General features: G+C 37.2%; 2 protein-coding genes across 2 annotated transcripts; one reads left to right on the top strand and one right to left on the bottom strand.

The window, feature by feature from the left end:
- Positions 1 to 356: 356 nt before the first annotated feature.
- On the top strand, positions 357 to 6,785 carry LOC124161121 (chromatin modification-related protein MEAF6). Its single transcript, XM_046537340.1, has 4 exons — positions 357 to 524; positions 685 to 888; positions 5,791 to 5,827; positions 5,985 to 6,785. Exons 1-4 carry the CDS (start codon positions 447 to 449, stop codon positions 6,194 to 6,196), a joined length of 531 nt encoding a protein of 176 aa, XP_046393296.1. The 5' UTR covers positions 357 to 446; the 3' UTR covers positions 6,197 to 6,785.
- LOC124161120 (osteopetrosis-associated transmembrane protein 1) lies at positions 6,623 to 20,925 on the bottom strand. The gene is made up of 7 exons (XM_046537339.1): positions 20,798 to 20,925; positions 20,369 to 20,652; positions 20,119 to 20,284; positions 19,933 to 20,047; positions 19,591 to 19,826; positions 15,054 to 15,216; positions 6,623 to 6,893 (listed from the first exon to the last, which is right to left on the bottom strand). The coding sequence occupies exons 2-6, from the start codon at positions 20,464 to 20,466 to the stop codon at positions 15,055 to 15,057; spliced, it is 777 nt and encodes a 258-aa protein (XP_046393295.1). The 5' UTR covers positions 20,467 to 20,652; positions 20,798 to 20,925; the 3' UTR covers positions 6,623 to 6,893; position 15,054.
- Positions 20,926 to 21,697: the final 772 nt, after the last annotated feature.

Raw genomic sequence — 21,697 nt, 5'->3', positions numbered from 1 at the left:
AAAATGATTGCCCCTTATCAATTCTTCTACCACATCAAATTTACTTTATTGTTGTAATATAAACTCGGAATCAGAACTATTCCCTCAAAAAAATATTTTGTCTAATTTTACAACTTTCTATAAGTTTATTTGTTCCTATTGAGAAGAGCTCATTCCTTGGAATTGGACAAAGTAGCAGGAATAGCAGCGCCACAAATCACCGATGACTTTAAAGAGTGATTCACCTCGGTGATCGCAATCACAGTTAAGAATCACCGTTACTGATGAGTAGCAGTCGCAGGTAACGAAGTGATCCGAAAATCACAGTTCCGCTCATCACTAGTTTCAGGTGGCATGAACAGCGATAGACAAATATATCGATAGGTATCGATGATACCAAGGCATCGATAGTTACCACATTTCCGATTCCAGAACAATTCGATCTATCGCCAACTCAAATCGCAGAAATGGCGGCGAAAGCACCAACAACAATTGATACAAGGGCAGAATTAGCGGAATTAGTGAAGAGAAAGGCAGAAATCGCTGTAAGTTTCTCTTATTTTTACGTAGTAATTGATTTTCATCTAAAATAAATTTACTTTGAACTCGATATGGATGGTTATTTCATATTGTCAAATGTAGTTGTTATGCTTGGCACTATCAAAAAATGTATTGTTACAAAAGTGTAATTAAATAATTTTACAGGAAACCCTAGCAAATCTAGAAAGGCAGATTTATGCATTTGAAGGCAGCTATTTAGAAGACACCCAACTATATGGAAATATTATTCGAGGATGGGACCGCTACTTAGCAAGCAATAAGAATACAAACAGTAAAGCTGACAAGAGGAATAGAAAGTTTAAAGAAGCTGAAAGACTATTTTCAAAATCTTCTATTACATCAATGGCTGTAAGTAGTTTTTACTATCTCATTTCTGCTTAGTTAAAGAATGATGTTTACAGACTGGTTGGATGGTTGTGACAAAGAAAATACCCATGGCTTGCTAATAGCAGGTTTATGTGTAATATTGTATACACGTTCTGTAAAGAAATCTCAGAGGCCACATATTTACACATTATGAAATTTGATACACTGATGCATAATAGTGAGCATGAATAAAACTGGAGAAGTAATGAATGAATTAATGTTGTTTATATTTTTAATCAAATTTTTTTCTCTATACGAGAGTATACATGAAGTCTATAGAATTTTGCGTTTATCTGCCTTTGAAATTACTTGCAGAACACCTATTTCGAGGTGGTGAGGTTTTGATGATGGGTCACTTAAGAATTGTTTATTTCATATCATCACCTTGTTGACAATAGTAAGAGAGGGGTGGAGCACAATCTTATGAACACCATTATTATTAATGCTATAAATTTTATTGGAAAATTGTTGTTGCAATTTCAAGCATTTAATGTTACAAATAGCTGCATGTCTCAACAGAGGCTATTCTCATATTTTTTTCCAACTTTCATTCATGTGTTCATTGCTGTCAAATTTGATTGGATATAACAAATAATGAAATAGCATTATTATAATACACCGGTGTGCCTTGATAATTATGGCGTATTTATTGGCGAAGCAAGGAGTGGTTGCAGTAGGGTTATATCCATTGTCCAGTTTTTGTCCATGATCACCAAATTTTGGATTCTTAATTTATTTCAAGTTCTAATCGGTATTAGATTCAGGGAAAAGCAAATACAATTAAAACGTTATTTATATTGATCACGGATGGGAAACTACTTCGCTTTAGCATCCTGTAGCAGACGACAATGGATTGTCAAATCAGCAAGCGGTTTGTCGACTGCTCATAAATTTAGTTATTTTGTGCAGGTTAGGTTAAAGAGAAAGATTTAATTCATTTAAATTAGCAATAACAACAATTTATACTTGAGAATAAATTAAATCAACGCGTTAGATTAATGGATTGACAGTAACAATTACTTTTATTCATTTTTTTATATAGTATTCTACTGATTAAGGTAGATTTCCATGTAGTATTAAAGAAGTGATCTGGGAGCCTCCCTTTCCTTCCAGCACTGCTTTCTTCAATTCACTGTAAGGCCTACTCCCTTTTAATCTATCTAAAAATCCTATTCTTTTCCTTCCCCTCCCTATTTTCCCTAACATTCTACCCTCTAACACCATTTTCAACATCCCCTCCCGGCTAAGTACTCCCTCCATCCATACCTTGTCTCATCCGTATCTCATCTTAAAGCTGCCTCTTCTCGCCAACCATGTCCTGCACTTCGTCATTCCTTTTCCTCTCCGTCCATTTCACCCTCTCCATTCATCCCCATACCCACATCTCGAATGCCTCCAATCTCCTCTCGTCATCTTCCCTCAGTGTCCACGTTTCCGCACCGTAGAGAGCTGCACTCCAGATCAAACTCTTCGCTAACCCTTTCTTTAAACTCTTACATAATGATCCTCTCAGAAGCTTCTTCCTGTTCTTGAACGCCTCCTTTGCCAGTGCATTTCGCTTCCTGATGTCCTTGCTACTGTGTCCATTTTCCTCTAATGTGCTGCCCAAATAGTTAAATTGCTCTACCTGCTCAAGTTTTTCCCCACCTACTTTTATCTTGAGTCTCACATTCCTCACTCGCGATACTTAACAAAACCGCATTACCTTAGTCTTCTTGTGATTAATCCTCATCCCATACTCCTCGCACCGCTTGTTCAACGCATCCACTAGAGCCTGTAGTCCCCTTGCTGACTGGCTAATCAGCGCCTGATCATATGCGAACCATACCGATTTAAAAATCATTCCTCCCACTTTCACTCCAGCTTCCAACTTGCCCCACGCTTCTCTAACAATTTCTGCTAACTGACAATTCAAAACACAATAAATGAATGACAGTAATTTGATACTATTGCATTGACAATAACTACTAATATTTTAAAACAAAGTGAATCGAAGACATTGATAATTAACTGATATTTGAAACATTATTACCAGCATATTTGGCTGAGTAGCACTGTCATATGTATTTGGAGGGATGAAAACATGAAGGAAGGGATCTGGTTGGTGTGGTGGCTAGAGAACTGGCTTCCCACCCAATGGGTCCTGGTTCGATTCCCGGTTATGGCAGAGATATTTCAGAGGCTTCCCGATCTCTGCTTGAGTGCCTTTTGGAGGGCACTTCAAGTGTAGCATTCTGTCCATTGGATGGGACGTTAAGCCATGGTCCCCTTGGCGGTTTCTCTCCACCCTTCCCTCATGGCAAAAGTGACCTGTGCTGTTGGTCGCCTCCACCAATTACTATACCATACATGAAGGGTAGGGTCCCATAAAAATGTTGTGGATAGTTCACTGCAGTGACATAACTATGGGGGGATGAGGGAATAGATCCTTCCCAGGGCCTGGGAGAAGCAAAAGAATTATTATAAACTATTGTCTAGTTTAAACTAAAAATAACTGCATCTGCTTTAAGTTAAATTTTTAGTACCAAAATGATGTAAAATGTATTTCCAGGCTTGTCATTTTCCAAAAATTTTCCCAGATCCCCCATTGCCTTGGGGGGGGGCGATCGCCATCCCATCCCCCAGAAGCATATTCTTAGCTACGCCACTGGTTCACTGCATGATACATACTTCTCTTTATAGGCTGAACCATTTTATTCTTGAGTAATGCATGTCCAAGGCATTGGTGCTTGTGCCATCTGGTGTTTTAAATCCTTCTTTATAATTGGCTACATGATGACTGCAATCATTTGGTTGCTGTCGTCTCAACCATCATTCTAAGTTTCACCTCTATTTATTTTTACATGATCCTATATTAATTGGCTAAGAATTGATGTATGTCCTTCATGTTTGTGCACTGTGATGAATGCATAATTTTTTTCTGCTTGCAAATGACAGTTTTCTGAAGCTCAATTATCCCTTTTGTCTAGAGGTTATGCAGGTTATTGATAAGTGTCACTTATTAATTCGATCATAAGCTGTCATCTGCAATGGCTATGGCAGCAATCGAGGTGCCACCCATGATCAAGTACTGTATTTATTGTATTTCATTGTAGTTGTCATTGCAGTGCTTTCTCCCATATAAATTTTATTTAGAATTGAAATAAGTCCTAAATCTTAAAGTAATTGATCATCAGATGAAAATTGGCGATTTGATAATATGTACCAGACTATAACCTAGAGAAATTGCAGGTTTAGAGGCTTAAGAATTGGGGTTTGATCAATAAAATTTAGGGTTTGTTCTTATGATTGTAATATGATGAAATGCACGAAGTTCTACATTATCTGAGACAGTTGGTAGTGATATTACACTATTAGGTTGAATTGATATGGAATGATAAATCTATGATTGGCAGTAGGGGTTTCATTTATTTTTATGGAGAATTGGAGATATTGGGAAATTGCAGGTCCATTGAAGACCTGTAGGCTTTCATCTACCTTATTTTTGTACAGTTTCCTCGTGTTATTGTGTATGAGGAATTTTTAACTATGAAGTTGTCAAAGGAATTTTCAGTAATGAACAAAGTAAAATGCATCTTCACTATTAGTGTGTTGACAGTCATGGAAATAGATATTAGGAAAAGCAAAGCAATGGCGTTTTTTATAATTATTCCCTTTGTGTTCCTTCATACTCCCATACTGAGAAAATGTGCTGCAATTTGTTCTGTGTGTGTGTGCTCATTCACGGCTTATTATCAAGTGGCTCTCTTTTATAAGATCAATATGTTTGTTGTAGCATGACCCTCAAGTGGATCACATCCATATTTGTCCTTACACGATGGCAAATTTACCATTTCTCTTCATTTTGCAAGTCACAATTTAGTGAAATTGGAAATGAGAGACATAAAACTTAGTGTGTCCATACTATTCACAGTAACCTTTGGGACTGAGTGTTACACACCAGCAGGTCATGCCGTCCAGGACTCCAGGACGAAACTTTGTCACTCATTCCTCTTACCCACCGGTGGATCATTCTCTCAACAGAGTGGGTGGAACCACATATAATGGCCACTATTTGCAACTTGGCCCACCACTTATGATCTGTCTGTGTGCAGTTTTATGTAAAATGCATAAATTTCATGTGTTACACCACCTCATCCGCTGACGTAAAATCAGAGAGCTGAGGAAAATGGGATTGGCACCATCTCCGTGTCCCTCCCTGATGTCTCTGTTAGACACTGGCCTCCCCCTAATGCTCAGGATGCAAAAACCTAGAAATTAGCTGCACTTGAGTCCTGACACTGGACCACTGCCACATTCTTAGGGCACTATGCTGGGAGGGCCTCTAAAAAAAAGTCCTCTAGCATAGCTCCTATCCACTGCCATTGGGGGAATATACAGAAGGCTAGATATGCCTTACCCACCATAGTCAGAACCAGGAAAGGTAGATTCAGCCCCAAAGCAATTGTATTAATGCTCGCATAGCTTTGTATCGTTAGAAGTTCATTTGAATTAGGTCATAATCCAGCTGGTTTTGTACTTCTGTTTTAGCTCTTCCACCCGTTTCCTAATATGTATATGCACTTATTCAGCATTTGTCATTATTTACAACATTTAAAATATTTAACTGATTATTTATGTATGTATTCATATTTGTTCTCATCCTCGCCTTCCACAATTTTATGCTGATGTGGCAAGTGCCCATCCTTAAAATAGAAGTTGGTAGAAATAGAGAGCATTGAAAAAATGCACTGATGTGACATCTCAAAAGATGGTGTGGAAGCAATGCATGATACTGATATCATTTACTTCCTGGGGCTGAAACTTGATGTAGGTGCTTGTTGATGTACATGCTAAATATTTGATAGTATCATACTAAAGAGAGTGATCTGTCTTATTTTCAAGGCTGTGAGTGGACTTGTGGATCCTCCTCAAGATAAAGGTAAAGCAGTAGTTGATTTTATTTTCTTTGCTGTTAACAATATTGGATAATGTCGTTGAATAGCTGAATTTACATTGCATCCTCAATGAAGGTGCACGAATGTACATGATGAAATCTCTCTATGGGCTATCACCATTTTTTTTTATTGCTATTTCAGATCGCAGCAGTGAAACTGAATCACAAACTGGTAATAGTGGAAGTGAGGACAATAGCAAGGATTCAGGAAAAAACATCAATGATAACAATGGTACTGTAAATGGTACCAGTGAGCCAACAAATCTCCTCATCCCTCCCAAAGACTCATTAAGCAAGGAATCTAAACCACTTCATCGAATTAAGAAGGGCATTAAGAAGCCACGACACCGATGACACAATCAGCAACTGCTGCTAGGAAAAACAGTTGCATGTCCCATGCTTTGGGCTTTCACCAATGGCAAGTGAGAGTGTGTGACCCCCACCAAAAGAAATAGGGTTCAGGTGATAAATTGCAGTGCAGATTCTCCCTTCTACATTCATCTTCCTCCCCCTTCAACATACCTGTATTTCATCTTCGACTAGCCGTTAGTGTGTCCTCATTTGCTTGACACAAACTTCAGTGGTTACATGTGACCACCAGTCTCTGTGACGGTGCTCTCTTTCAGTGTGATAGCAAATGTAGCCTTACCAGTGTCTGCCGGTGTTTCTAATCGTAGTAATTTAAAGTGACTGTGTAACATCAATCCAAGAATGGCAAACTAGTGTATCACTTATAAGAGTGTCTGAACTTATAAAATAATTTGATATTTAAAGTGAGAATTGACTATGGTCCATATTGAACCACCTTCTTCACTTTAATAGGTGTAAATTTATATTGTCTTTTTTAATACATTTGTTTCAAGCTGAACATGTATAAATCACTCAGTGTCTGTCAGTCTTTTGACAAATTGAACTTTTGGAAAAATATATACTATAAGAATCATCTATCGTCTTAATGCATCAGAAAACCACTTTGGAACACTCCTGATGCACACCTCACAGTATAAAAAGTCTCCAGCACTGAGAATAGTCTCATTTATCAGTCAAAAGCCTGCAACAGATAAGAAATAGAATTATTAATTAATCTGAAGCAAATATCATACTCTACACAATAAGAACAATCACACCCTTATAAGTATGTGACAAAGAGTGATCTTCGAACAGGGAATTACCAGCCCATAAATCATGCAACCTTCCAGAATTTATCCTATATGCTTCTTGAGATGTTTCCCAATTTCATGGATATATTCAAATGAGAATTGACCATAATTTTCCCAAGAGGGGCATCCTTCATGATTCAAATGATGTTAAGAAATTTAGATGGTTTTAAGAAGTAAGCAAGACAGACTAAACAAAGATACACATTGTTGGAGACAAGCACTTAAAGAATGACTCCAGGGCTATTAGAAACAAGAGACCAAGCAGCAGTAGGGAAGTTGCTGCCTTGCCTGCCATTGAGTGCCACTATAGGGGAGTAGGCAAGGGCACTCACGGGTGCCCTTTCCGTGCTCACTTTGCCATGCCATCCAATATATCAGAGAGGGCGTCAGACTAGACAAAAGTAGCAAAAAAATTTTACCATAGATAACATAAAATATCATGTTTACTCTTACAGGAGTTAGGTGCAAAATTTAATTTATTAGAGTATAGTATTTTAGATTCCATGAAGCATATGTTACAAACATTTCATTCTGTTTTGAAAAATAAGCCAAGCCTTACCGTTTCCCAAACAAAAGAGCCAGAGCTTGCAACCCTTTCACTGATGGCCAACGGGCTCAATGCCTGAAGACCTAAAAGCCACAGTGACTTAACCTCAAGCTTCTCACCACTTGGATGATGGAAACCCTTCCCACTAACTTATTTCCTAAAAACAAGGCTCAGAATCATTTGCATACATGTAATGCGATGACAACTAGAATAAAATTTGTGCATGCGACAAAGGAGAAAAAAATCACAGGTTGTGCTACTGTATATCCTGAAATACACTTTATTTTGTGAGTCGCCACACAAAATCTGATAATCACAATTGCACCAAACTACCTTTACCAGGGCTACCACACTTTACGGAGAAGGGCCATAGAAGAAAATACTAAGAATTCTTGGAAAATATGACACGGTCACATGATGTACGAGTTTGACCAAAACAAGTGATCTTCTCCAAAAAGAAAGGCAAATGTCCAAAACACATTGGGTCCATGTTTCCCAACCATTAAGTGCTGAACTCCAGTTCAAGGCTCTTCACAAGCCTTTTCTTTAAACTCATACATAACGATTCTTTAATTAGCTCTTTCCTTTTGATGAACACCTTTGCTAATACAGTTCTCCTCGTGATGTCTTACTGCAGTATCCGTTTGCTTGTGTGCTGCCCAAATATTCCAGCCAAGATGTCACCAAAAAGGGCCTTCGGAGGCAGGTATTGTTGGGTGATGTTTATTTATTCCTCATTGATGTGTTTTCAAGACTTAACATTAAAATGGGGAAGAGAAAACTGGTAGAGGTGGATGAATTCTGTTAATTGAAAAGCAGGATAACTAACGATAGGAGAAGGAAAAAGGAAATTATCATCAGAATAGCCCAAGCGAAGAGAGCATTCCACCAAAAGGAGACCTGCTTTCAGCAGGAAACTTAAACATGGAAGTAAAGAAACAATTCAAAAGAACCTACATTTGGAGTATACCCCTATACGGAAGTGAGGCATGGACAATGACAGCAGTGGAGAAAGCAAGTATAGAGGCCTTCAAAAGGTGGTGCTACAAAAGAATGATGAAGATCAAATGGATTGATCAAGTTAGTAATGAGGAAGTCCTACGAAGAGTAGGAGTGAAGATAAGCCTCATGAGAACATTAATAAGAAGACGGAACAACCATATAGACCACATCTTGATACATGATTGCCTGATGAAGACAATCGTCGAGGGACAAGTGGATGGTTAGTTGAACAAAAAAGGAAGACCTCTAACAAAATATGTATATGGAACAGGAAAAGGATATGAAAGAGTAGAAAAACGTAGTTGTGAAAAGATTAACTGATTGGAGAAATTAGTGGAGAGCTGTGTCAAACCAATCTTAGGGTGGTTGACCAGTGATGATGATGATGATGAATGTGTTTTCACTAAGCTTTTTCCTTATATTGGAAATAGTAGAGAATAGTAATAAAAGGAGTAAAACTTTGTCAGGTTCACTATTCGAGACTCAAATGACCGATGGCGGCGCTGCTGTCAGTGACGTCAATTTCCAATATGGCCGCCAGAGTGATGGTAAAATCAAAACAATCATAAAGCATTGGCGTACAGAGAGAACATAAACCATAATATCAAGAGCTAATAAGATCGAAATATTCTTTTAAACCTTCGTACGGTGCAGTTCTCGGCCTCTTTTGTCCGTGAGATGATCTAAAACTGAAGAAAACTACTTGACGACGTAACTAAAGGTGTTTATATTGTAGTACCTAAACATTACGAGTCAAGTTTTATTCTTGACTTGCATTCATCCAAATCGTGTTGCGTTACTTCCTTGCTATTTCCATGTAATACACTTCAAAAGAACTTAGTAGTATTTCATACACAACCTGCCGCTTCAATACATGGAACCATAATCCATTTCAGGCAGTTTTCGTGTTATTTTTGGGTGCCACAGCCGTCTGCTTCACTGATGTGGATTGCTGTGTTCACCTATATTATTATCATAATCCCGGATAAGAAATGAACTAAATAGTTATGTGATATGATTTAAAATTGGGAAATGAAATTGTTTGTTATGATTTAGAAATTTGAGGACGCCTTAAAGATCTTTACTGTTGATTCACATCATCGTTTATTCGCTGTTCTTAGTTAAATCATGGAGACGATAGTTCTACTACTGCTGCTGAATTTACGCCTGGAATACATCAAAATAAGCAAATAATGTTTACCAACATTGCATATACAGTGGAACCTCGATCTGTCGTTTTTCAGGGGGATGGATGAAAAGAACGATGAATGCGGGAAAACGATAAATGCGGGAATGGTTGTCCGGGTTGCCTATGTCCCAGGATCCGCTGGATTTTTGCGAATTATGACATTCATTAACACATTCAATGCGGATGATATTTTCACCGAAACCTCCAGTGACGGAAGGTTGATTTTGCTTCATAACGGTGGTCTTGGAAGTAATACAACAGAATTTGCAATTTTTTTTGTTTCTATTTCAAGCAATTAGTAAAAAACCCTAATGACATACATGTATGCCACCCGTCACCAGTAATTGACAATTCACGCAACCCGCATTACACACATGCAATTTTCCTTGTATGAAGGAGTGAACTTTTCATATTTCCGTTTATAATACTTCTTCTACCATTGATTCCTTAGGTTAATGGCGGAAATATCTTGGAATTAGTCTTTACGTGTATTTTTTTTGTTTCAACGGCCGTAGATTTAATTTTTTCAAGTCACAGAAGTAGAACACACAATGAACGGCAAGAAAAATATAAATTTATGGGATAAACATTTTTTAAAATCTATGTTACCTCAGAGTTATTGCAAAATTGAAACATTTCAATAAAAATTCTCACAAATGTTTATGATATATTTGAAAGCAAGGCCTTGGTTGACCTTCACATTCTGGGCAAATTGCAGTCACTGTCCTTCGGATGCCTTCACGGTTAGCGGAGAAATGAAGAGCCTGCATCATTCCTAAAAACCTATCACGGCACATTTTCTCTCGAATATCGGTACTCACACTAATTCTGACCTCCAATAGTTAAAAATCGTGTTAACCCTAATTGCGCCCATGTGGAGAAGAAGGCCCAGCCAAGTTTCCAGTTCTCCCTGTCTAACAGCTTCCAATCCATTATGCCCTTAGTGAAGGCCCTTGGTGAAGGATTTTGGAGGAAAATGCTTACAGCATTTTTCTCCGTCTATGAGAGGATTATTTCAAAGAAAATATCATTTGCAAGTTGAAATAATCTCTGGGAGTGCCGCTGGTAGGGAGGGACTCCAACCTTGAGCCTTAAAAATTATCCAGCAAAATAGTACAATTTGTGTAATGGAGTGTTGCATATGTGATTAATACCTTAGTTTTTATGAAAATTAAGACTGTATCTGTACCTAACACTAGAATGTATTAATGACCTACAAAATGAAAACACCATAATGATCAGAGGACAAGTAATTGATGCGGAGCAATGACTGAGAAAATATGCCGTAAAATTAGGAAAAAAACCCAAATTATGTAAAAAAACGTAATTTGCAATAATTATTTTAAAATTATTAATAAAGTATAAAATACGACCTTTTGGACCGCATGGAAACATTTTTGAATAAAATAGTAAGTTTTGAGACGGGAATACACGTTATTAACAAAAACTAAGTCTGATAATATTTTTTGTGGTTGTACATAAGATATGAATAAATTAAAAAATAAGATAAAAATACTATTTCAAGGGAATAAATAATGGTAAAATGCCGTAATGCTTAAAATACCTCTGAGTCTATTTTTTTCCGCAATTTCGTTTACAAAGCTAAGGAAACAAATAAACAAGTAAAAAAATACAGACCAATACTGTATATAATGTAATGCAGTGTTGCATACGCCATTAATATGTTATTTTTTATGAAAAGGAAGAAAATCCGCAACAAACCCAACACGTATGAATAACTCAGAAAATGAAATAAAATAGAAATGAATAGAGGATTGGTAATTGACCTAGGGAAACGAATGAGAAAATATGCAGTAAAAGTAGGAAAAAGACCCAAAGAAAATCACCCAGGATAAACGTAATTTGCATTAATAAAAAATGTTCCTAGCAAAAGAAATTCAAATATAACATCATTAACTGAAGCACCGCACTAAGATCATTTTTTTTATAATGTAGTGAGTATGAAACGGGGATAAATATCTTCAATAAAAAAGTTAGTCTAATCATAATTTTTGTGATAGCACATAAAATATGAATAAATTAAAAATAAAGGTAAAAAAAAAGCAAATTTAAAAGAATAATCCATATGTAAGACATGATAATGATATTTACGATAAGAATGATGAAAAAGAGACGAAGGAAATGAAAAGAAAAATCTCAACCTGCCAAATTGTTCCAAAAACAGCAGTAAAGTAAACAAAAAAACACTAAAAATGAAGGAACACGTAGAACTAGAAACGGACACTTCCGCAATGGTGTAAGGTCAATCCCGAACTGCGGGAGGGTGAAAAAGTAACGCTAGGCACGCTCGGAGCACCCTAGTGACCAGCGGAAAAACGTACTCCCGAAGACATACATTTATGTCATCCGCCTGAGTGGAAAAGCCCTCATGACATATATATATGTCATCCGCACTGAATGTGTTAATGGATTCAAACGAGATTTCAGCTGATTTCAGGAATATTATTACTTTATCGAAAAACTTAGGTCATATTGTTGATTCGACTTATCTCTCTTTCTAATATCCTAAGGGAACAAGCCGCCTTGCTAAAAAATTTTTGAACTCAACTCGGAATTTTCACTGCTATTTCACTGTAAACATTCTTATCCATCAAATGCCATTTCAAGTACACGTATTTACGCGAGAAATGTGCGTGTTATGCCTCAAACAACTGATTTCGCCGTCGCAGTGATTGGTTATGAGATGGATCAAGAAGGCCAAAAATAGTTTATTATTGGAAATGTTCCTTTCTAGCAATGAAATTTTTAATATGATTGAGGCAATGTGGCGTTAATCGTCAGCGGCACGCCCACCTGATCCTCGGCTTCATCCCACTTCTTGTTTTCACCTGGGATCTCGCTCTACCCCCACCCCTGCCGTGATGTGCTACCGGACAAACCGAGGCGTTCTGCAATATTCACGCATTCTAGCCCGGATTTTTTTCTTCATCATCAATTATTTTGAGTCCATCTTTTAAAGTTCTCACTTGTATCTTCGGAAGGGCCATGGTCCGAAGACGAATAAGAATAAAACTAATAAAAATGAAACCGGACTCCATTGAACCCACACGGAAAACACTCGCTAGTTTTAAGTCAACCCACCCCGGAAAGTACGGAACCACTCGTACGAGGTGAAGTTCGGCACTAATGCTATCGCGTACGGCGTAGGCAGAGCTTACTGCAGAGGGTGAAGCATGACCATATGACTGCGCAATTAAATTTTTTATCCTATAGAGAAGGCAACTTACCCACTCATTTCTAACAATAAGTAGCGTAGCTCTAGATGAGCAGATGAATTCAGATTGCTAGTCGAGAGAAACAAAATATCCTGAGAAGACATCGCTTCGTTAGCAACTCAGACAATTGAAACTTGTAGCATAACTCGTAAATTGTAACCAGACTCGTAATTGTTTTCGAAAAAAATCGCATCAACTTCCGTGAAGCTCACTATCAGCTGCGAGGATATCGGTACATATTCGCCAGAAATCACCATCGTATTATTCCAACTATTTCCTTGCTTAAAATGCTTAAATAACGTTAGAAATACGTCGTGTTTGGTATCAATCTTTACTAAATTACGTGCACATAACTAATATCTCAATATAATAAAAGTATAATACCAATTGCCGAAATTGATTTTTAGATACCTTTTGGGCTAATAGGTGATTCATGCAGCAGTTGACCTCCACCTTTGAAGCGAGTCGGCTAAAAAAAAGTTAGCGGTCGAGAGAGGGGGAGGCGTGAAAAAGGTTTCTTTTGTTCTCGAGTAACTTGATATTTTCTTTCGAAGCTAAGGTCGTCGTAATACGATCCCTGATCGAGCTGGGACCTTTTTTTTTTTCGGAGAAGAAGAAAGCTTCAACCGGGGAGGGGGGATACCGAATCTTGGGAAATGCGCTTATGTAACTATCCCACGGCACTCTGCTTCTCCCTATCGCATTTCAATGTCCTGGGGAAGATTCAAACTATGTGTCTGTCGTAATTAGCCATAAATAACACGTAGTAAACACTTCGTCTCATTTTTATCAAACGATGAATGCGGGAAAATTATTCGACGGGACCGCGATCTTCAAACGATAAATGCGGGAAAACGATACTTCGGGGAACGATAGATGCGGGAAAAAATTACATTGTCTTTATGGAACTTAATTTGGGACCAGGAGCGGCGAACGATGAATGCGGGAAAACGATGAATGCGGGAACGATAAATCGGGGTTCCACTGTATTACTAATTTGCATCGTGATACGCTGTTAAAAATCGTTCTTTCAATGGTACAGTAGGTTCATCCTCCTTGCTATTGATACTTAACGTCATCTTGAATTACTTTACTCAGCAACTTTAGGTCAATCGTTCATTAGCACATCGCGCACAGAAGAAAAAAAGCATTTATCAGAATAAAACGGGCAAATACCATCCCGCTCATAATAATGGCAATGTAGATATTGAGTATGTTATACTTAAAATCTCAAAAACCGCGATCACGGATATCGGGTACTTTGATGCATTGGATATTTTTCTACTTTTATTCAGCGTAACCTGACACATGAACGATTTTCAATTGAAATAACACTATAATAATAGCTGTAGCATGTAAACCCAGCGTATCTCCATTAAAATCGTCCTAAACAAGAGCTTTCTGCTCCTACCTACGTGCAGGAACAACAGCCGTCGCCTCGCTTTTAAACAAATCAACTTGTGCTGCAGTTATTACAGGGTCGTAGAATTAACGAATATTTAACCTCAAGTAACGGTAGTAATTTCTTTGAAACCAAAAAGTAGGTATCACCCCGTAACTACTCAATAAAACAGTGTTAAGGTCTTATATACACTATTCTTCATAGCACTGCCCCGTCATGACCATCGTTCCTCTGTTGCGAGCGTTCTCCGCCAGGTGGTGTCTCCCTTGGCTGGAATCGCGAATCATATTAATATGGGCACGACCCAGGTTCCGTAACGTAGTTACATCTTCAGACCTGTCAAAGTGAATCTGACAAAGTTTCACTCTTTTATTTCCAATATGGAGAGATTTCACAAAGTCAAGCCGGAAGTTCACAGTTATATTTTTTTCTTATACCTCACTTGACCTCACTAGCTGTCAATTCTCCCCTGTGATAACTATCACCTGTCATAAGTTTATGATATTCACAGAATGGAGGTGCAGAAGAGGATCAAGCTGAGTATTCAGAAGAGGTTTTAGTGTATCAGGTTTGCCAATAAAATAAATTGAAAAGAATTCTTACTACTTCAACTTACACTAAGTAATTCTAGTCACTCAAATAAACTGAATAAAAATTCTTACTACTTCCACTTACACTATGTAATTCTAGTAGCTCTCGTTGACCATTTCCATAAGGTGACATAAAAAACAATTGGGACCACACTCATGAGGGATGCTGCCACTATGACTGGTACATCAGTTCCTGGGCTATCCCGGCAGCCCAAGTCTTCACTCCACTCTCTACGGGATGCATTCATCTGTAATTCATTGAATGTTTATAAATACCTTCAATCAGGTTATTCAGATGTATGTATATAGTTTAATTAATTATATACCCAGTAATAAATGCTTTTTTTCCTAATCCAGATATCAAAAACACATTAAAAATCCATTTTGATGAAACACTAAATATGTACATAGTATATTTGTACAGAAATAAAATCCAAATCCAATGTTATTTTTCACTGAGTAAATAACTAAAATAATACCCAGTGCAAGGATTGAAGAGAGGGTGCCACAGTTAGTAATGTTTTCATGACTTAGAAAACATGAATAATATGTAACTTTTTTTGTTCCAATAGCCATACTATCATTTATGTCATTAATATACAGATTATAAATATCTTTAGAAAAATCTTTAAATTCTGAAGTCTTAGTTTGTTAAACCCAATTTACTAATTTAATGACTTGTCTCCATTTTTTCCCCAATTCAGGAATTCACTGGGAAAAAAATGTTTAGGCATTAACAAATGCACAGAAATTTGCCACTGAATTAGTTTGATTTAAAATGCATGAATCATGAGGAATTCACATGGTGAACTCTTCTGTTATAAGTTTACCATTCTTCTACTTGTGACCATAACATGAACCATAAAAACATTCTCCACTGTCAAAATTTGAGTGGGCATACTTTTTTTGCAAGGCACTTTAGAATTGAATCAAATACATATATTTGATCAAAACATAAATATTAATTTCCAAACATCAAAATCATTCAGATTTATGACCCATAGTTTTTATCCCAACGGCTGTAACTGGTGAATTCAACTGATCAGATACTGATTCAACATCCAGGGACCTTAGCATATAAATTTTCAATCCCAAAATACTAGATGTCATAAACTTGTTCAAATATATTACATCACAGGGAATACCAAACTACCAGACTGTCTACCTCTTCTGCCAGAATGCTACAAGGAATCAGCTTTTATTGTACAAGACTATTATTTCAGCAATAATAGCATTTTAGAATGACTTAAGACATTTTATTCTGGATTCAGGCAGTCAAAAATAGGAATTTTTTTTTCCATTAGCTAATTATTTGTTTACTTTTGTTATGTACATGGTGTCCATTACATGGAAGGCAATATTCTCTTTCATTTTGTCACAAGCTCAAGAAGTGCTGAACAAGAGAGTTTATAGCATGAATAATCATGTATATAGCATGTATGTTCTTAGTAATATTAAATACTAGTCTTAAACATCTTAATACACTCTGCACCGCTTTGATCATAATGACCGTAACATGTACTTCGTCTTCACGCCGCTTTGGTCATTATGGCCGCAGAATGAGCCTTTCTTTTGGCCTCTCATGGGACGCCATCAGTCACAGCTACTTTGGTGCCACTTATATGACGCTAAACGACACGGCGTGCATAGCCGAATGCACACCAAAACTCAAATGGAAAGCATCCAAGTATTAAAAGGAAAGAAAAACATGTCAGCTCAATGTGTGAATTCGTCTACAAGTCCACGACAGGGAACTTGTTGAATAAAAATAATGAAACAATTTTTCAAAATAAATCCTAAATAAACAAGCATAGATTAACACTAAAAATGTGCATTTTGCACTTTCTCACGTGAGATTAGAGGTTGGGGGAAGGGGTCGAGCCAAATCTCAAAATGTCTCACTGCAGGGAAAGGGGGGATCCAAAAATCACTGAAATCATCTCACATAATTAATTAATGTCCCCTTTCCATCTCTCTCTCTCATTTTCTCCCCTATCACACCCCTATCTCCCACATGTTAGGCACGATAGGTTTTAAGGGGTGAATTTGGAGGAGGAACAGGTTAGGGTAATTCACACAACTTCTCGATGCAAACTTACCAGCTGAATACCTAAATGTACATATAAAATTGGTGCCAAGACATCTCCCACATTTCAATCTTTTGGAGTGTTATGAAAAGTGAAACTCATCAGAGAGGTGATTCTGAACCTGAAGAGTATATCCAGGGCTAAGTTCTAACAACACATGTATAAAATTCGGCCAGTTTGAGACAGGTATCTTAAACAACGTGTAATAACATTAAAAAAATAAAAATACAAGCAAAGAACGACTCTTTATTTGCAAATGAATGCTTCTTTTTCATTTTATGAACTTTTGGTTTTTAATTTCAGTGTGCAAGTAAATTAAATGAATCGTTTTTTTTGCTCTCCTGCAAAGTTGCTATTTTTGAGATACGTGTTGTTAGAACTTAGCCATCGATATGTTCTTTCTTTATGCTTACTGTCTTATGCTATCTACTACACTATTCCAAATTTTCAGGCTTTCCCATTAATTATAAGAGAAGCCCCTTATTAACCCCTATCAATCTTTCCTCCATGCTGGCTTGACTCAAGGGCCCATATTCTTAGTCGACCCTACATATCCATCCCTTCATAACAATAAGCTCCTACATGAATTTCTCAGTCGACCCTATATAAGTGGTGTGGGGTGATTCAATCGTCAAGTTCTCTAAGATGACGTAGGTCATGACGTACATTATGGCACAGTGCCAATTTTCCACTCTGGTTGCATATTGGGACCTAACTATGAAACTAAGAAAAGACATCTGATAATTTTCGGGTGTACTGTTAGGGCAACAGCTCAAGGTATAGAAACAATCGGAATCTTCCACCAGGTCGTGTCAGTGCATTATTATTGCTACAAATACTCTCATATCGAGCCAAAAGTAGAACCATATTGTCTTTAAATTAATACAAAAGCGGTCTGTATTAGATAATGATAAGTGCGAGGTAAATATGATTATTTAAGTGGGAACTTACGTTACACCATCAAGGTTTGTCACTTGCTTTTACCTTCCATAGTTAAGTTTATTATGAGACAATATCCATGGAGAAAAAATTAGCATGCTAAGATTTGCCGATGACATAGCTGTTATAGCAGAAACAGAGAAGGATTTGAAAAATATTCTGGTTAATATGGGTAGGGTAATGAGTAGATATGAACTGAAAATAAGCACGAAGAAAACCAAGATCTTAGTATGCAGCAGAAGAGAAGAAGTCAAGACCAACATTAAAATAGGGAGGCAAAAACTGATAGAGGTGGATGATTTCTGTTATTTGGGAAGCAAGATAACTAGTGACGGGAGAAGCAAGAAAGAAATTATCAGCAGAATAGCCCAGGCGAAGAGAGCGTTCCACCAAAAGAGAGACCTGCTTACAGCGGGAAACTTAAATATGGATGTAAAGAAACAATTTATAAGAACCTACATCTGGAGTATGCTCCTATACGGAAGTGAGGCATGGACAATGACCGCAGCGGAGAAAGCAAGGATAGAGGCCTTTGAAATGTGGTGCTACAGAAGAATGATGAAAATCAAATGGATCGACCGAGTTAGTAAGGAGGAAGTCCCAAGAAGGGTAGGAGAGAAGAGAAGCCTCATGAAAACCTTAATAAGAAGACGGAACAACCTTATAGGCCACATCTTGAGACATGATGGCCTGATGAAGACAATCGTCTAAGGACAAGTGGAAGACAAGAATGGAAAAGGAAGACCTCAAACAAAATATATGGAACAAGTAAAGAGAGATGTGAAAGAGAAGAAATACGTAGGTGTGAAAAGATTAGCTGATAGGAGAACTGAGTGGAGAGCTGCGTCAAACCAATCCTAGGATTGTTGACCAGTGATGATGATGAGACAATTAAAAATATGCTTTCTATGTTTATACATAAACGAAGTACTGGTTTCTCAAAAGCATACCAAGGGCCAAATATGAACAATATTAATATATATTTGCAGACACATTGCACTCGTTACACTTTTGCCAATTTTATTATTGATTTGACATGATGGGTATAATTTGGTAGTATTATTACCTCTCACCTTTACTCGTGTACATTTTAAAATGGTTCATGAGAGCTTTTCTCCTTGATATGCATTATTATGGTCACCATGTTTTTGTAGGGTATAGGGCTGGTACCCTACATCAAGTAAGGGCCATTTAGTTCCAAGAACGGCCATATGTAGGGCTTGTTATGGCGTATGTTGGGCAAGATCGGCTTATGTAGAGGCTGATGACATATCGTTGGCCCTATACAGAGTCGACTGAGAATATGGCCCTAAGATTCAACTTGATCTATTTGATCATTAGACTAAAATTTGGCTTAATTTGGTTTCTGCCTGGCCACACAAGAAAAAAATTTCCATGACTATGAGAAGCAGGAGAAATACAAGTGCCCACCGACAGAAATCAATGTTTATAGTCATGGAGTCTATTTATGTTCTCAGTGGTCATCAACTGACAATTTCCATGAGGGGTCATATGATAATAATATAATAAGCCTTCTGATATTAAACTTACTGTGGATGGATATATAACACAGAAACATGTCCACATTCAACTTACAGAATCAACAATATCCATGCATATGCGTGAAGGACTTTTTTCAGATATTTTCAATTCGTTGTAAAACTCGTTCAACTTCTCATACGAATCACGACATATTACACAAATATCTGGTTTGTCTTTGGGCTGGTTGTCTTTGATGCACTTAGCGACGACTGAATTCATCATCTGGAATGTCTTGGTAACATTATTAAGATTGGAGGTCGTGGACCCATTAGCACTCTCCTCGAAGCAACCTGGAACAATGACAGCATAAATATTACAACCATGGAGTTAAGAAGTAATAATCATCATTAGTATTAAATAGGTCATTAGTAGTGCGAACAAGAGGATAACACTTACGGTTGCATTCTCCTCTGGACCACAGTTTCTCTATATTAGCATTCAGAGTCTCTATAATTTGTAGACGATCAACGTTGATTAATTGATCCCGGCAATTGATACTATTATCCTTTCCCTACAAGAAAAATTATTTAATTGCTAATACAAAAGTCAGCAACCACTCGGTTAGTAGCTCGAATGCCTCACCTTCAAAATTTCCTGGTGAGCCATCGAAACATTCAGGTACGATGCAACACATTTTTCACAAAATGTTATGGGTCTAGCATTACTAATGGAACAATAGGTAAATTCTTGCGCAGCCAATGCAAACTTTGTTTGAATATCGGCGCAGGTCGTATTCTTTTCATTTATTCTGAAAGCGAGAATAAAAAATCTAGGTAACAAAGTATCATAAATAGGTATGTGTTTACAGAGAAAGAGGGAATTAGGAACCTACATGTCAGACACTCCATGAGGTGACGCAGGTTGAAGAAGAATGATGTGAAGAGCGACCCACAGCAGTGAGCTAACGTTAAATAACACTTCGAACTCCATTTATAATGGATTTGAAAAGTGGGGCATTTCCATATACTGTGTCACGCCAAAATGTGTGGACAAGGGAAGTCGTGATTAATAGTCACGAATGCATGACTACTCCATCTCCATGTATCCTGCCGATGATCTAGCTCATGTACGTAGATATTTCTCTCTTCATAACTTACGAACCATACTAACTTTAGGCTAAAACAAAACTTCAGAGTCAAAACATGTCAACATCATCACATCATAGCCAAGAAATTTGAATAATAGAGGATTACGCGATTACGCCCTCCCTGAAAACGGATTAATAACACGATGTCCCAAAATTAAAGATGAGAAAACAAACCAGAAAAAAAGGAAGACAACTTATCAAAATACATTTCGGAGATGAGAGAACTTAGAAATTCCCTCCCAATTCCATTAGGTTCCAATCCTACCATCAACATGATCAACATAAAACAAACAAACGCGTTTCGAAAACCACTTGATTCCCAATCAGCTGATTCGTGAATGACGTCAGCGCCACTCACCGATGTTTCCCTCTAAATATTCAAACCCATAACGAACCGGCGAATCATGTCCATTATATAAATTAATGCCTAATTATTGAATACTTGTTCAGATTTCATTCTTGTATTTGTAAAAAAATATTTCATCACAATTTTTTCGTGAAATAATGCAGTGTTGTTACATTCCCTTCACAAGGATTGCAATCTCGCGCGAGGCATGTTAGCCATTAATTTTCTTACAACCGATGAACAATGATAAGTATTAATATAAGATATACAACTAACATAGAACTTTTTTTCAAGGAAATAATCTCATAAACTAATAAAGCGCTATTAAATTTTTCCTGTAATGTTGGTTTCTTTCACCTTTTCCATGATAAAATGTCACAACTTGGCTTGCCCCCCCTCCCCTATTTATGATCCAATATCATCAAAATCCTCATCACAAGCTGCTCATACATCTAAGCGAGATGATAAATGCATTGCAGCCAAAGCATAGTAGAATTCTTTGTATATTGGCTTTTAGGTACAAGAGGAATAATAACACGAATGGCGATCTATATAGTACATATTATCTTACAAACATCAAGGGCATACCACTCTCAAAATACATAAGAGTAAAAAAATATCAATTTCAGCAGGATAAAACTATGAAAAATGAGATTTTCACTGCTTATAAAATTAAATAATGAATTATGGTTCCATTATATCCTCTTCGTGAAGTTGTTCCTAGAAAA

The sequence above is a fragment of the Ischnura elegans genome, chromosome 6 (assembly GCF_921293095.1).
Source record: "Ischnura elegans chromosome 6, ioIscEleg1.1, whole genome shotgun sequence".
Taxonomy (NCBI): Eukaryota; Metazoa; Arthropoda; class Insecta; order Odonata; family Coenagrionidae; genus Ischnura; species Ischnura elegans.
The sequence above is the reverse complement of the archived record's forward strand: the minus strand, read 5'-3'. Positions and strand labels throughout refer to the sequence as shown.

Bases quoted from the DNA above. Each gene is read 5' to 3' on its own strand.
- LOC124161121 (XM_046537340.1), top strand. From the start codon at position 447: ATGGCGGCGAAAGCACCAACAACAATTGATACAAGGGCAGAATTAGCG. The intron at 525-684 runs GTAAGTTTCTCT...ATAATTTTACAG, and splicing joins AGAGAAAGGCAGAAATCGCT to GAAACCCTAGCAAATCTAGA. The intron at 889-5,790 runs GTAAGTAGTTTT...CTTATTTTCAAG, and splicing joins CTTCTATTACATCAATGGCT to GCTGTGAGTGGACTTGTGGA.
- LOC124161120 (XM_046537339.1), bottom strand. From the start codon at position 20,466: ATGGAGTTCGAAGTGTTATTTAACGTTAGCTCACTGCTGTGGGTCGCT. The intron at 19,827-19,932 runs GTAAGTGTTATC...TCATTGTTCCAG, and splicing joins GTCCAGAGGAGAATGCAACC to GTTGCTTCGAGGAGAGTGCT. The intron at 15,217-19,590 runs GTAAGTTGAATG...AATGAATTACAG, and splicing joins GCATGGATATTGTTGATTCT to ATGAATGCATCCCGTAGAGA.